The sequence below is a fragment of the Patella vulgata genome, chromosome 9 (genome assembly GCF_932274485.2).
Source record: "Patella vulgata chromosome 9, xgPatVulg1.2, whole genome shotgun sequence".
In the NCBI taxonomy this organism is placed as follows: domain Eukaryota; kingdom Metazoa; phylum Mollusca; class Gastropoda; family Patellidae; genus Patella; species Patella vulgata.
The window spans coordinates 15,627,972-15,645,134 of NC_065887.2; the positions used below are offsets into that span (position 1 = coordinate 15,627,972).

General features: G+C 34.8%; 1 protein-coding gene across 1 annotated transcript in view; it reads left to right on the forward strand.

Moving 5' to 3' along the window:
* The window catches only part of LOC126831724 (ankyrin repeat and IBR domain-containing protein 1), a 36,473-nt gene extending 19,596 nt beyond the window's left edge, over nt 1–16,877 (forward strand). The window contains exons 9-24 of the mRNA XM_050562374.2: nt 225–400; nt 1,346–1,440; nt 2,499–2,643; nt 3,247–3,416; nt 3,839–3,927; nt 4,330–4,460; nt 4,921–5,055; nt 5,797–5,883; nt 6,344–6,413; nt 6,646–6,788; nt 7,746–7,958; nt 8,896–9,058; nt 10,401–10,529; nt 11,630–11,750; nt 12,980–13,170; nt 14,045–16,877. Coding sequence (XP_050418331.1) covers nt 225–400; nt 1,346–1,440; nt 2,499–2,643; nt 3,247–3,416; nt 3,839–3,927; nt 4,330–4,460; nt 4,921–5,055; nt 5,797–5,883; nt 6,344–6,413; nt 6,646–6,788; nt 7,746–7,958; nt 8,896–9,058; nt 10,401–10,529; nt 11,630–11,750; nt 12,980–13,170; nt 14,045–15,057 — 3,071 coding nt within the window. The 3' untranslated portion in view covers nt 15,058–16,877. The remainder of the gene's footprint in view (nt 1–224; nt 401–1,345; nt 1,441–2,498; nt 2,644–3,246; nt 3,417–3,838; nt 3,928–4,329; nt 4,461–4,920; nt 5,056–5,796; nt 5,884–6,343; nt 6,414–6,645; nt 6,789–7,745; nt 7,959–8,895; nt 9,059–10,400; nt 10,530–11,629; nt 11,751–12,979; nt 13,171–14,044) is intronic.
* Nucleotides 16,878–17,163: the final 286 nt, after the last annotated feature.

Genomic DNA, 17,163 nt, shown 5'->3' on the forward strand with positions numbered 1-17,163 from the left:
AAGAAGTAGCACCTAGTTGTTTAGATGAGAAGAAAAACAAAACAAGGTCCTGTGTACATGTTCGCATGGAAAATTTCTGTCATATATTACTGCGTGGTGTATGCCTGTCTTCATTAGCCCAGATGGAGCAGAAAAATAGGACGTTAAACCCCATTTCATTCTGTCGCAATTTTATTTTGAATAGTAACAGTGCATTCAGTTGTAATCTTTTTCTCGACTTACAGAGTGGTCCAGAGAGGCATTGCTGGAAGCATGGATGACTAACCCTGTTGATGTATGCGAAAAGTCTGGGGTCATGACCCCCACCAATTTGTATAGTGATATGCCTGAAGTACAAGATCAATTGAATAGTCCACTACCAAGTCCTAGTAAATCTAGCCCTACTAATCCTGATCCTATTGTAAGTTTCATTTTAACATAATTATCATCCCATGCAAAGCACATAGTTATTAGGAGGAATACTAAACGGTTCTCAGAACATTTATGTCTTTTATCTGGTCATCGACCAAACTGTTCTTGGACCTCTTTGCTCTGGCTAAGGTCACGCTGATACATTTTGCATACATTCATAAGTACTGCATTAACTCGTGGGTCATATTCTTTTAAAGCCATACAGGGGTTGGATGGCCGAATGGTTAGCATGAGCGTGCTGTATCATAAGGCCTGTCATTGAGTCAACTGGCGGGGTTTCGATTCCCCGGTTCTACGTGACAAGGAGTAGGGTCGTCTGTCCAATCTCGTGGGTTTTCTCCGGGTCCTCCGTTTTCCTCTCACTGCTTAAGATCACTATGCGCAAGCGAATTATTGAAATAAAATTGAACCATTTGTTAGTCCCGAAATGACCTCGTTTGTGTCGAGTGGTTGTTAAACCCCATTTCTTGCTTTCTCTCTCTTTAAAGCCATACTTTAGAACCATATTTGATCCCATATGGAAACCATCCCTTTTCGTGGGCAGGTCTGAATGATTTAACCCATTTACACTATTGAGAACCAGCAGTGAGGGTCCAGGTCCGAACTGAGCGATATCCTATTTTTGTAGTGTAAATAAGGTTAAATTTAAAGGGGTGTTTTTGTGCAATAAAACATGTCTTGATATCAAGGACACAATGAATTGCACGAATTTAGTGCGGGATTACATGTATTGTCTAATAGTTAACGGAATTCAGAATCAATGGAATCCCTGATTTGTGATAATGGTAGAACTAGCACTGCTGACTTTGCTTAACACTTCTTTCATAACAAAATGACTAATTGTTTCATTTTCGAATTATTTCAATTATCTTTTTTTAAATCAAATTTTTGTCAGTCAGTGTTTAGGAATACAGCTTTATTGGTATTTTTTCAGTGTGATATTTGTACGTGCTCATATACATCAACAGATGAAACTGTACATACATGTGTTGTTTGTGATCATCATTTCTGTAAGGAATGTTGGGAAAGGTAAACATGTATTTCTACATGTAGATAGTTTTATAAACAGATAGTCAAATTTCTCTCTTGTATGGGGGGTTGGATGGCCGAATGGTTAGCATGTGCATGCTGCGCTGTATCATACAGTCTGTCATTGAGTCAACAGGCGGGGTTTCGAATCCCCGGTTGTACGAGACAAGGAGTAGGGTTGCCTGTCCAACCTTGTGGGTTTTCTCCGGGTCGTCCAGCTTCCTCCCAAAGCTAAAGACCCCTGCGCGCAAGCGAATTATTGAAATAAAATTGAACCATGTGTTAGTCCCGAAATGACCTAGTTTGTGTTGAGTGGACGTTAAACCCCATTTCTCTCTCTCTCTCACTCTTGTATATGGTTGCAGCATTTTGCACTCAAAGAACTATTTACTTCGAGAATAGATCTCTGCCCTGAATGGCCGCCATATCCAAAAATTAGTATAATATTTTGTAATGCATTTCTACTCCGTTTCACATGTCACATGCAAAGACTAAATAAACCTCTTCTGTTTTTGTAAATACAAGAGGGATAAATATTTTTCAATATTCTCGAAGTATGCTTAGTGTTTTCGAATGTTGGTCAACTAGCTTAGTGTCTGTTCTCAAGTAATTATAGGCAGGCAGCATAAGTTTAGTATGTGGTTGCCAGTGTGTTGCTATTAATGTGCCGATCATTGGTTACAACATAAGTATCAACTAGAAGTTATCCCTTGCCAGGCCATGCAATTCTGCACCACTGACAAGCAGAAGCCAGACTGGATAACCCCTGGAAATGTTCTCGGCCAACCCCAGGATCAAACCCAAGACATCATCTTCAGTGAACAAGGTCATTACTCTCTGTGCCACCGTGGCTCCCCTCACTACAAATATTTGCATGGCTAAGAAAGCTGCTGGTTTCCTGGGATTTTATATTTACATTAATTAGATCTTATTTATTTAATTTATTGAAATACAAATATTTGCATGGAAAAAAAAAAGAAAGGTGCTGGTTTCCTTGGATTTTATATTTACATTAATTAGATCTTATTTTATTAATTTATTGAAATAATATTTTGTAGATATCTAAATCTGAAAATACAAGAAGGAGATGCTCATCATATAACATGTCCAGCTTATGATTGTAGTAAATTAGTACCATTAGAAACTATAGAGAAAGTTGTCTCCCGTCCTATGGCTATCAAATATTTACAGTTTGATATACAGGTAATATATACAGTAATTCTTACTGGTTGTAATTACAGTAAACCATGGCAGGAAATCCATCGCAGTTAAATTTATAAGCTTACAGTTTTTATCAATCAGTTACGGAGCACAACATGAAATTATTGTCATGTTGGATAAGACATTTTATTCCGTATATTAGTATCACCTGGCTTTAATTGACATAACTCAACCATTCTTCTGGCAAGAATTGTACTTATATAAGTGTAATTTAAGAAGACAGCCAAGCTGATATGTAGTTGTGATAATTCTCAGTGTAATGAATGAGTATAGCACAGAACGAATGAATGATAAAAAAAAGATAAACAAAGCTTAAAAAAATTCCCCAGATTAAAAATTTATCCACTTAATCATATTTAAACCAAAATTTGTGGAAATGGCAGTCATCATCATGAGAACTGGGCAATATCGATTGAAACGTGTTTCGGTGGTTTGTTACTTCACTCCACAGAGATTTGGTCTATCATGTGCAGAACATTGGACATGTAGCGAGGTTGTGGTCATACTGTAGTAACTGTTAAAAATTCTTGTCTGAAGATTGTCTTAAAATAGTTCAAAGAATGTTTTATATTTTTTAAAATTTAGGCATTTGTTGAAAGTAATCCTGATATGAAATGGTGTCCATATCCTGGTTGTGGTCGAGCTGTTAAACTACCAGATCTTGATGGTTCTGCGGCTACAAACGCAGGACATCCTAGAATACCCAGTGATACTTCTAGAGGTGTTGATTGTGGCAATGAACATTATTTCTGCTGGTAAATACATAACATTTAGATAATTTGGGATCATATTTTATTTGGCTGCAATCTTTCAGTAAAGAAGGTACATGATGACTAAGGTCTGATATCCTTTAGGAAGAAAATATTTGCACCTTATTTATTGATAGACACATTTCAGGACTGTTAAATCTAGGTTCCCACTTTCGTGCGCTACGATAGGATGGTCCCTATTGAATCCACGACCTGGTACTTGCAGATACGTTCGGATATGTTTTGATATGATCAAGACGATTACTCCACGATTTCAATCGCAGCACGAATTGTGATAGTGGGACCCTAGCCTAACCGATAAAACCAATGGTCTATATTTTCTTATTACCTACACCTATTTCATATTTTGTACCTTTTCTCCTTATTGCCTATATCTATTTATTTTTTGTACATTTTTTCCTTATTAGGGAATGTTTAAAAGAAGCCCATGAACCATGTAGTTGTGATAATTGGGATAAATGGTATAATAAGGTAGCAGAAGTCAAGCCTGAACAAAGTAAGTGCAGGGATGATTGATAGCATAGAATGCGCAACAAAATATCAAGAATTTATTTCACTAAAGATCAAACATATTGTGTATATATTTATACTGCACACCGAATCATGATTATTGAAAATATGACCATAATGTAAACCCACTGATCATCTTTTCATTTTTCTAACACAATCTAATATTTCATGACTTAATTTACTCTAAAACATTTAATTAAGAAAACAAGATCAGTATATCAGTGGTAGTTCATCGGCCGGCCTGAATTCAATCAGATTAAGAAAAGACCTTTTAAAATATTTTAGCAAAAGCTTTTAGGTGGTGCTGGCTTGTTTATATCATATCTTTGTAAATATTTAACCAATTTGATAAATCTTTTGTTTTCAATTTTTTTTTTTTTCATTTTAGTGTCTGGTACAGAAATAGAAACAGAGAGTGCTGCTAATTGTTTATGGTTAGTGACTAATTCCAAACCCTGTCCCAACTGTAAATCACCTATACAGAAAAATGAAGGTTGTAATCATATGAAATGCTCAAAGGTAAATAGTTTTTTGTATACTCATTACTGTAATGGTCTTTATTAAAGGTAACAACTTTGTGCACTCATTACTGTAGATGTGAATAGTTTGTACACTCATTACTGTAGTTGGTCTTTACTAAAGGTAAAAAGTTTGTACCACATTACTGTAGATTGTCTTTATTAAAGGTATATAGTTTGTACACACATTAATGTAGATTGTTTTTATTAAAGGTGAATAGTTTGTTTAAGATAATCATTACTTTAGATGGTCTTTATTACAGACACAGTGACTATACACAAACCAGAATAATTTGTCATCACTGTAGACATATTTTATTATTTTGTAGTGTAAACATGATGTTTTGTTATCTATTTTGCAGTGTAAACATGATGTTTTGTTATCTATTTTGTTGTGTAAACATGATGTTTTGTTATCTATTTTGTAGTGGAAACATGATGTTTTGTTATTTATTTTGCAGTGTAAACATGATTTTTGTTGGGTATGTCTAGAACAATGGAAGAGACACAACTCGAGTACAGGTGGATATTTCAAATGTAATCGATATGAAGTGGTGAAAAAAGTTGAAGAAAAAACCTCACAAGTATTAACAGAGGTAATTATATTGTTTTTTTATTCTATAATTTGTCTATAAATGTATTAATGGGGCAGTTTAGCCTTTGTCATTAATAGTTTTTTTTTTATCTTCGATATGAATGTTAAAAGAGTTTTAAAAATGTGCTTTTTGAAGAAAAAAAAATCCTAAATAGTGACTGATTGATCCCTTAGTAACATCGCAACTGCAAGCGTCAAATAAAGCCAAACTGTTTGGTACTTCGAGTTGTGCATTTTTTTTTAAAACTGTTATGATAAGCTGGATAATGAATAACATATACTATATACACAAATAGCAATGGTTAGACTATCACTAACCCACCTGTGTGCTAAGTAATTTTAATAATAAATAAATAATGATAAATAAATAACCTGTTTAATAAGTGTGAGCAGGCTATTAAGGTAAAGTCTACTTTTATTTTTCTGAAAACCAGACCTGTGATGGTTCAGTCAGTAATTAATTCGCTGGCTCACTAACCAGGAGACCTTGGGTTCCCTTCCGTGGGTCTCTTTGGCAGCACTGCAGGATGGAGGTCCTGGCAAGGAATAACTGTGATGAGTCATTTTGAATGGGAAGAAGATAACCCTTGACAGTTTGAACTCAAAATACAGAGTAGACTGTAGTGTCGCTGTCTGGGCAAAATTTATCTAATAGCACACTGCATGGAGTAAGCCTGTTTTCATTAGTTCAAATGCATAAAGATGACTGCAATATACTGATGTTTGTTTTATCCTTTTACAGGCGGAAGAAAAAAATCTACGTATGCAGGAATTGAATAGATTTGTACATTATTATACACGATTTAAAAACCATGAAAACAGTTTCAAAGTAAGTTTTATTTTTTTAGAAATACAGTTTTGCAAAATATATATTTGTATTTCTTAGGGCTACATTGATAGAGATAAAATTTGTTTTTATATGTCAACAATTCACTGTGGGCGTGTTATGTCATCATCCGGTCTGTCGGCTTGTGAATGCGATAGAGGCTACGTACAGTTTTCGATGGATTCATGAGAAGACAAACCCTATTGATATTCAGCATTCCATGACTTTCTAGGCTTGTGTTTTCCTCCCTTTGCCAAAATATCAAATTTGGCAAACATCAAAGTTTTCCTTTATGATAAACTGTATCCGAGACATTACTGCTGTGTGGACATGCTCATCTTTTACAAAGAGGAAAGACCAAATGTCATTTTAGAACAACTAGAAAATATTGCAAAACACACTTTGCAAAAAGACACATGCACTGGTATTCAATTTGAAATGTTACATAATATTACATTTATAGCTGGAAGAACCTCTACTTAAAACAGCCCGTAATAAAATGATGAAATTAGCCGAGGCCGTTACTGATCCTGGTAAGTTCAGACCCCGCCTTTGGAAGACATGGGAGCACGATAACTTTTATTCTAATTACAGATTAAGTTACCAATTTGAGTTCATTTTAGTATAGTTTAAGCCATGAAAAATTAGAAATAGTCCCAAAAATAACAATAAGCTTCTTTAATATGCCCTGTGTAAATATGTTACTTTGTCTTACAAGGTATGTTTCCACTTCTTTTACACATGGAATTTATTTTATAACTACAGCTACAGCTAATGCAGAGACTAAATTTGTAGAACATGCCGTGCATCAGTTGTTGAAGGCAAGACGTGTATTAAAATCATCGTATGTATATGGTTATTATCTAGATGGACCAGGATATAAAAAGATTGTTTTTGAATTTATGCAGGTTAGAATGTGTAACTTGTTTAAAGATACATTATGTAAGAGATATTTCCTGTTGTTTTTCTGGCTTTAAGTGTTATATAAATAATTATATAATCAACTCTCTAGACCTTTGGATGACTTAGACCATACTCGCCATTAGTGCATTAAACGCTAATATGGCTGGAGACTGGCGATATAGGAACTGACAGTCAAGACTATATTATCGTGGCAATAGTACTTGACAATCAAGAATATATGAATGAATTGTGGGTAAAATTTCTATCTGCCAGTGGTTGGCTATTTCTTGTCAAAACTTCAAACATTCAAAACTTCACTCTGAACGAAGTAATTTGACTGAAATTTTCAATATATTCATTTTTCAATATCTATTTTTCAATATCTGTTTTTGAACTGTTATAGTAAGAATGGCCAGCTCTTTATGTAGATATTACATAATATATCTTTAAGAGGTAAAATGTTTCTCATCCATCATGTTTGGATTACTTGTAATGGTCCATTAAATATATTGTGGCAGGTAAAAGTAGCAGAATTTCAATTTCTATTCAGCAATAAACCTAGAACCAAAGTTTCTTGTTTCAGTATGGTAGAATAAGTATTTTGATTTTCGGTGTAGTTACCTTTATGATATCAAATGAAATGGGGTTTTATCATCTTACTTTTCGGCAGCAATGAAGATGTACAGAAACCATACACTGTACTATAAAGTCTATACAGCTACGATTCCGTCATCTCTTTGAACTAAAATATGCAATGGTTCTTTTACATGTATGCCAATGTGTACACATTTCCTTGGTTTTTTTTTTACCTATCCAAATGAATAGACACTGTTCTTGTTGCAAGGGTCTTCATCCTGTACCACTCACAATGGGAAACCACACTGGAAAATCTGTTAATGCCTTCTGTTGAATAAAAAAATTTTGTATAAAATGATTAAAGACTGAATTTATTTAATTTACAGACTGAATTAGAAGAATGCACGGAAATCTTATCACAGATGGTCAACCGACTGTATCTTAGAACACCACGGAAGAAGATTATTGAGCAAGCTCTGATAGTACAGAGAAAGAGATTAGAATTTTTAATCGCTATATCTAAAGGTCTAGTACCTCCAGAAACACCTCCATCACTACGTAAAAAGCGTAGACGAAAATACAGCATGGAGTTAGAAGATGTAAGCTGTTAAATATGTTTTCATATCTTTTGAGATTGGAGTTTTTCAGCTTGATTTTGTTTTTATATGGTAAACATTAAAAAAATGGCCATGATTGGTCTGGAGTTTTAATGATGTTTTTAAAGAATAACTATAATTGGATTAGAGTTTTAAAGTTTTTTTTTTTAAAAAAATAACTGTAATTATTTTAGCGTTTTTAATGATTTTTTTTTAAAAAGTTTCTACGATTGGTTTAAAGTTTTAAAGAATAACTATGATTGGATTAGAGTTTTAAAGTTAGTTTTTTTTTAAAAAATAACTGCGATTATTTTAGCATTTTTAATGATTTTTTTTTTAAAAAGTTGCTACGATTGGTTTAAAGTTTTAATGATTTTTTCAAAAATAGCTGCGATTGGTTTAGAGTTTCTATGATTTATTTTAAAAATAACTGCGATTGATTTAGAGTTTCAATGATTTATTTTAAAAATAGCTGCAATTGGTTTAGAGTTTCAATGATTTATTTTAAAAATAGCTGCGATTGGTTTAGAGTTTCAATGATTTATTTTAAAAATAGCTGCGATTGGTTTAGAGTTTCAATGATTTAATTTAAAAATAGCTGCGATTGGTTTAGAGTTTCAATGATTTATTTTAAAAATAGCTGCAATTGGTTTAGAGTTTTAATGGGGGTTTTAGAAATACCTATGATTGATTTAGAGTTTTAATGGGTTTTTTTAAAAAATAGCTACAATTATTTTTGAGTTTTAACAAATCTTTTAAAAATAGATGCGATTGGTTTAAAGTAGTAATAATTTTTTCAAAATAGCTGTTTTGAGTTTTAAAGTTTTTTGTTAAAAATAGCTGCTATTGATCGACTGCTTAAAAAAATGATCATGTCTAGTAACTCATAGGTTCATTTTAGGCTTTAATTTGTCCTATTATTTATTTCTCTTTATTATAGGAAGATTTAAAGAAGGCCATAATGGCATCTATAAAAGAGGTTGATCCGTCTAATCCATGGATTAAAGATGCATCCGGTCGTCATACCAACGTGATGGCATATCTTGATTGGCCAGCTGAAGATTCGGATGATTCAGAAGCTGATGTAGCTATTACATCATTACGTAATTATGGTACACAATATATTAGAATTAGGGACGTAATTAAAAATCCATTTACTGCCGATTCCACATTTTTCTCTTTGAACATGGTATGATAGTTTATTTATTTTTTTATAGATGATCTATTATTCATAGATGTAAATCATTGGCTAGCTGGTATTAACACAAAATCAGATTACGTTTATGGTCTAACGCGATCATAAGAATGTCATTGAGTCAGAGGACATGGTTTCGATCCCAAGCTTTTGTTTTTATATAAACAATATTTTATTTCAAAAGGATGAAAATGGTTCAGGGAACAAGCATAGCCTATAGCACCCCTGTCCTTCCAAGCTTGTACTGTTTGTGACAAGGAGTGAGTCGCCTGCCCAACTTTGTGGGTTTTCTCTGGGTCCTTTGAGTGAACGTTGAATACCTATTTTAGACTCACATCAGGAATGATTTTTACAGTGTTTTTTCCCTCGAGTGTAAAAAAAGATGCTCAACTGTCAATCCGGAACATTCTGAATTGAAGTGTGTTGGATGGGGTGTGGGAGTACAAGTGTGGTTTAATGTCTGTGCTTTTGATTGTAAAGTTTGTCATTGAGTCAAATGTAAACAAAGAGGATGGGAACACTTCGTGGCTAAATCTTATCGTTGAGGCATCCATTGCGAGAGTGTGAATCCATTTTGATTCAAATGCTTTCCAAGTGACTTATTTTTGTCAAATGGTATGGTTTTGATCGAAGTTTGTATGTGCTTTGAAAAAAAACTACGCATCATGGAATTATTGATAAAAATTCTACTATATGCTAGTCCCACAATGACATAGATTATGACATCTTTTGTTTTTCAGTTGCAATTGTTGCCCAAAATCCTCATGTTCTCTTGATTGTTACTGTTTGTCAATCTGATTAAAATACAGATCTATATTTCGTTTCGTTTTTTTATACTTTCAATGGCCTACACTACATGAAGATCTGACAAGTTATAGTGATAGGTCACGTCAGGAGTCAAAAGACCGACTTATGACCCTATGACGTCAGACATTTGATTAACCAATCAGCATTGATGTTACTAGTGGATTACCCACAGTTCCGCGAAAAACACGCCTAAAGCTCGCAGTAACAGACCATTTCATTGGCTTATCCCTGACACCATTCAGAACACAAGTTAAATAACAACTCTCCCAGATCCAAGTGTAGTAAAGACAAGTAAAACGAAATTTTGAACTATAAAAACGAAACGAAATAGGATCTGTGTTTTAACCAGATTGACTGTTTGTGGAATTGAGTGAAATGAGTTGTAGCAGTCAAGTATACCCAATGTTTATTACACATGTCAAGATGTTTTATTGTTGTTACAGGTAAATGTTATAAATCAGGATGTACCAGACCGAGAGCACCAAACCCTCGTACAGGAGAGATACATGATTATTGTAGTCCTAGTTGTCAACGTGCAGATCAAGAACAACAGATAGCTAATGAACAAAAAGGTTAGATATAATATCACATACATGGTGTGTCTATGATAGCACAGGAGCAGGACAGTTGCCTTCCAAACAATTGAGGACGCTAGTGCAATAAGGTGGACAATTGCCATTGTTTTTAGATAAAATCATTTGTTTATTTCAAATAAATCAATTTTTAGCAGATTTTATCTTATCACAGTATGTCAATTTCAGTGTTTTGGTCTAAAAATATGAAAAATGACTATTTTGGGCAGATTGTATGAAATGGTACTCATCCACCTTATTGTACTAGCATCCTGACATGCCGCCACGCTAATGTATACTCAGATTGTTTATTTAACATTTATCTACTTAACGAAACAAAAAATACCAATGCTAGATAATCTTCCCACTTGGATTTCAAACAGGCCTATCAATTTGGTTCATAGAGAGGGGGAAATGGGGTTTAACGTCCACACGACACAAACAAGGTCATTTGGGGACTAACATATGGTTTAATTTTATTTCAATAATTCGCTTGCGCGTAGGGTTCTTTAGCAGTGGGAGAAAACCCACGAGGTTGGACAGGCGACCCTACTCCTTGTCACGTACAACCGGGGATTCAAAACCAAGCCAGTCGACTCAATGACAGACTTTTTGATACAGCGCGTGCACGCTAACCATTCAGCCATCCAACCCCCCAGAGAAGTGAAACATCGCTTAGTAATAAACAGTAATTGTATTTCATAGTATTGTGTATTTCATAGTATTGTGTATTTCATAGTATTGTGTATTTCATATTGCGGGGGGTTGGGTGGCCGAATGGTTAGCACGTGCGTGCTGTATCATACGGCCTGTCATTGAGTCAACTGGCGTGGTTTCGAATCCCCGGTTGTACGTGACAAGGAGTAGGGTCGCCTGTCCAACCTCGTGGGTTTTCTCCGGGTCCTCCGGTTTCCTCCCACTGCTAAAGACCCCTACGCGCAAGCGAATTATTGAAATAAAATCAAACCATATGTTAGTCCCGAAATGACCTAGTTTGTGTCGAGTGGACGTTAAACCCCATTTCTCTCTCTCTCTCTCGTATTTCATATTATTTTGTTCACTAACCTGGATAACATTATATATACTGTTTATTATTATAGAAGAAATACCTGAGGTTATATTAGATGAACATATGGATTTATTGAGAGCATTAGAGATGTCAAGATTACAGTATCTACGTGATACAGGTTTATTATACGTACCTACAGAGGGTGATGACAGGTAGGTTATACAATATAGTTATATGTACTTTCAGAGGGTGATGACAGGTTATACAATATAGTTATATACAATATAGTTATACATGTACCTTCTGGGGGTGATGACAGGTTATACAATATAGCTATATACAATATAGTTATATAATATGTACTTTTAGAGGGTGATGACAGGTTATACAATATAGTTATATACAATATAGTTATACATGTGCCTACAGAGGGTGATGACAGGTTATAGGATATAGTTATATGTACCTTCAGAGGGTGATGACAGGTTATACAATATAGTTATATACAATATAGTTATACATGTGCCTATATAGGGTGATGACAGGTTATAGGGTATAGTTATATGTACCTTCAGAGGGTGATGACAGGTTATACAATATAGTTATTTACAATTTAGCTTTATGTACCTTCAGACGGTGATGACAGGTTATACAATATAGTTATATATGTGCCTACCGAGGGTGATGACAGACAGCTACGTTGTAGAATCTAAACCTGTACCATCACTAATCAAAATGAATCATTAAGTGATGCTGTGGTATCTAAAGAACCAGAATATTTTATTATATGGCCTAAAACTTTAATTTTCTTCATGTGCTCGTTGGAAATCTTGTGTACACACACTTAGCTTAGAGAGGACACAGTATGTTTGAAAATACCTAGTTCATGTTAACCAGGACTTAATTGAAGATAATCCTTTAGTGATTGAGCATTGGTACTAACTCTAAACATGTGTTCTGCAATCATTCTGTCTAGTGATCTTTTTATTTCACCAATGTATCATTTATCATTGCAACAATCAACTTCTAGTACTACCAACCAATGTTTCATTTGTCTGCAATATCTTCCTTGGTGGAACCAGAGAGAGAGAAATGGGTTTAAACGTCCACTCGACTCAAACTAGGTCATTTCAGGACTAACATATGGTTCAATTTTATTTTGATAATGCACTTGCACATAGGGTCTTTAGCAATGGGGGGGGGGGGGACCGGGAGACCCGAAGAAAACACATGAGGTTGAACAGGCAACCCTACTCCTTGTCACGTACAACCAGGGAATCGAAACCATGTCCCACAAACAAATGAATAGTACAAACTGTCATTTGTGTTTGAAAAGGTTAAGAAAACACTTGTATGTATGTATAACAACCAGTTCTTCCATATAATTGTTTGTTGTGTTTTTAAATGCAGATGGTTTTAGATTATTGTGATACTTTTTCAGTGAACCATCAACAAGTGGTATAGCTACAGGATCAAGTCCACAGAAAATCAACTCGAGTCAACCAACTGCTGCTACAAGACCTAGATCCAATAGTCTAGGTTCGGCTTCTAAACCAAATGATTTGACTCCCATGGAGAAACTTGATATAGAATTACAAAGAGTCATTGAAATATCTTCTACGATACCCAAAGGTACAGTTAGCAGTCTGTCATGTTAAACACTTCTTTGAAATTTAAGGCCAGTGGTTTCATGGTTTTGTTAGCACTCAACATATTTTTTTAAAAAACACCCATTGGCAGTGGCTTAGTTTCTTTTGGGAGTTATGGGTTTTAGCATCACCTGTTAGGTAAGAGGTGAACACATGGCCTTCGAGACTAAGCAGAAATGTAATTTCAGTGCTCCCAACATTACAAAACATCACATTTGTATGTTTCTACATCTTTATTCGGACGGTACGAAAAACCATGGTCCAGTGTACACATTGGGAAGCACATAAAAAAAAACAATAAAGAGTAGCAGTATTCTGATCGAAACCTATCTCTACAAATGATTTTCAATTTAATAATGTCAGTCTGTCCCAATCAGCTAGATATACAAGGTAACTATTGTACTCGACAGGAAGTAAAGAACGTAGCCTTTTGAATATAGGTAGGCTAATATTTTTAGCTAATATTGTGGATCTGTGTTTGAATAAGCGAGACCAGAGTAGGGAGAGAGAAATGGGGTTTAACATCCACTCAACACAAACTAGATAATTTCGGGACTAATATATGGTTCAATTTATATTTCAATAATTTGCTTGTGCATAGGGGTCTTTAGCAGTGGGAGGAAACTTGAGGACCTGGAGAAAACCGATGAGGTTGGACAGGCGACATTACTCCTTGTCACATACAACCGGGGAATCGAAACCACGCCAGTTGACTCAATGACAGACCTTATGATGCAACGTGCACGTGCTAACCATTCAGCCATCCAACCCCCCTGACCAGAGTAGGCCCTATACAATCAAGGAGTTCACCTCGGGCATGTGACTGCTCATCATTATCATTAAACTTGTTGTTTCAGGTGTAGAATCTGAGTCTATAAATAAACCTGAAGGTCATATAGCCAGCCATCATAGAAGGTGTAGCAGTAGTCGTTTTGATGAAAATATGTCAACAATAGTTCAACGAGTGCCAAATAAAAGTGTGGAGGATTTATATTCTAACGATACTACAACAAACAGTGTTCATCTGCCATCATGTACGTGTGAAAAATGTCTCGAACAGTTGGGAGCTTGTGCAAGGGTCGAGGGTGAGGAGACGCGAAATTCGTGGGCCGGATCATCAAATACTTTTGGTATTATTAAAGATTTATCGGTGTCCAATATCCATTCAGATGAAGGCGACAAAATGGTGCATTTCACATCAAAAGATTTTGCTGCCATCTTTAATAAAGATACCCATCTCTTTCCCCAAACATGTAAAAGTAATCCCTCTTTGAGTGAAATGTCTCCACCAGAAAGTAGTGCCTTTTTACTTCCCTCAACTTTAAGCGGGAAACCACGCGAAGCCTGGGTCCAGGAATCCCCATCTGAAACAACCAATAATGCTGAGATTAGTTCTGAAGAAAGCAGCCAGACAGAAGAATCCCATGTGGACAAGGCTTGTAAGGCAGCCATTTTGAGCTTGTCCAAACATCCTGAATTTGGCCTTGTTCTTGAACCAATGGCTTTTTCGTCACCGATTGATAAAACTAACGGAAACACTTCAGACAAACAAGAAGACTACAGTGAAACGAGTGTGGCGTCAGATATAGGAAATGACAACCAATCTTTTACTAACTCAACAGCTCATAGTGATTCGGGACATGTATCCTTGTTAGAAATGGCCGAAAATCTTGTTCAGATGACAGAAGAAATGAACATACAAATTCAGGAAATGAACGAACAGTTCAGCTCCACAAGCGATGAGCAGCAAGTAACTGCTGATGATAACAATAGTGCTAATGACACTGGAATAGAAATTGTTGAAAACAAAACTTCTCGTGAAACTACAGAATCAGAGGATGAAGAAGAACCACAATCATTTTTTATTTGATGATTAAATCTATTTATAGTTCAATGTTTTCATTTTGTGTCCATCATCATTGATCATCGTAATGCTAATTAGCTTCACAATTTTACTCATCACTTAATTCTCATATGACAATTCTGCCTCATTGTCTCCTGCCTTTCGAAGAAAGCAAGGATCTGTTAAAATGGGTTTCGGCTGTCTGTCACATGAATAGAATGTTGATGTTGGTGTTAATTAAGTAAATGCCTTGATGCAGTTCGATGATGAGCATTTACTGATTAGGCTAAACAGAGATAAAAAATATGTCTGGTTGATGCTTTGGGTTACGATAGCTTTATTTCTAATTAAGTAATAGTGGTGAAACTTGGTGTATAGTTTTGTTACATCAAAGCTTGACTAAGTTCAGTCGTGAACATTTTCTGCTAACGCTATATTTAAGTTGGATTGCTTGAAGCTTTACAGAAAGATAAACATACAATTAATGAGTGTCATCTATTTATTTTGTGATTGAGGCGGGGAACATCAGCCTCACCATTGGCTTGTTTGATCTTCTTTCTTAAAAACATTATTGTCCATCTACTAATTTTGCCAGTCAGTGTCTCGTTGGCTTTCGCTGAGAAATCTACCACTTTTAAAGTAGCTAAGTCTCTAACTCAATATCATCCAAAATCTTCGACATTGAAAACACGATTTATTTGTCACTTTAAATCAAAATTGATGTTTTGATCTTACCGGGAAAAGATAACCTTCTGATATCCAATATTTAAGACAAAATAAACATTTTAGAATTAGTACACGAATCGTGTACCATAATGCGTTTCAGCGCTATTTGTAATAAGGGACTCAAAAACGAGGCTAGGCATATTCCACAAGTCATTTCAAACGGTGATGCTATATTCTTATCTGGAGAGCATGCCCAATAAATACTATCGGCGTAGACTGGAAAAACCAGATGCTAGAGATTAAAATTCGATTGAGAATACTGGCGTATTTCGCCAAACCTAACTGATTAGAAATTACAGTAAAAACAGAAACGATTGAATGTAAATCAATTTATATACATTCATATTACATTATTGTATGTGTTGCGACCCATTTGTGTCAATTTCTAGGTCCCAAATATTAGCGACTTAGCTCCTTTAAATTGCATGTCAGAGAACATAATTAACATAATTAAAATTCAATTACTTGAACCCAGTCAGATAGTTGACTAAAAAATGATAAATTGTGTTGATTTACCAGATGTTATTACATCACAATATATTTTTAATAGTAGATCATAAAATGATCCATCATTGTGTTCAACTGTGTAATATGAATATTCATTTATTACTCAGATTGTAATCTTTTGATGAAAAGATGAAATCCAAATGAACTTTATATCAGATTTGTATACGCCCACATTTCATAGAGGTATACATGTATTGTTGTCATTGTCTGTAATTTGTTATGAACAATCTACTGGTCCGAGTTCTTGACAGATTTTTTTAGAGTTATCTTCCCATTTATGATCAGACTTATAGGAAAGCTTGTGAACTCAATACAGGACAAAGTCAATATAGGACAAAGTTCTTGATGAACCTGTGGCTCTGTGTATTAGAGAATTAGCAGACCAAATTATTTTTAAAATTTTCATATAGTAAGTTTTAAACAAGTTAAAAAGATTTCTCTTTTCATTTATTTGTGGGTTTTTTTTTTTGAACTTGTGAATGTGATGTAGGGCAAAGTTCTTGGTAGAATTTTCTCAGTCTTGGACGGTAAAGGGTTGGGTGGGTGTGTTTTGGAGGGGGAGGGGGACGGGGAATTGTCCACTGCTAACTAGCTATTTCTACTAGTGGGCGTATTAGTGGACCTATTTGTGTTATTATTGAAACAGGTTTGTTAAAGAGACATTATGTGAGATTTAAAACTGGATGTTCTCACTATAATAGTTCAAAAATAGATAATGAAAAATGATTATATTGAAAATTTCAGTCAAATTATTTAATTCTGAAAGAAGTTATAAACGGCTACCTTTATTGGATCTCTGGCAGTGGATGCAATTAGAATGTATTACAATTGTATTACTTTTTAATACGAGTGAGATTTTTCATATATAACAATATAAAGCTGTGTATAACTCTATTGACA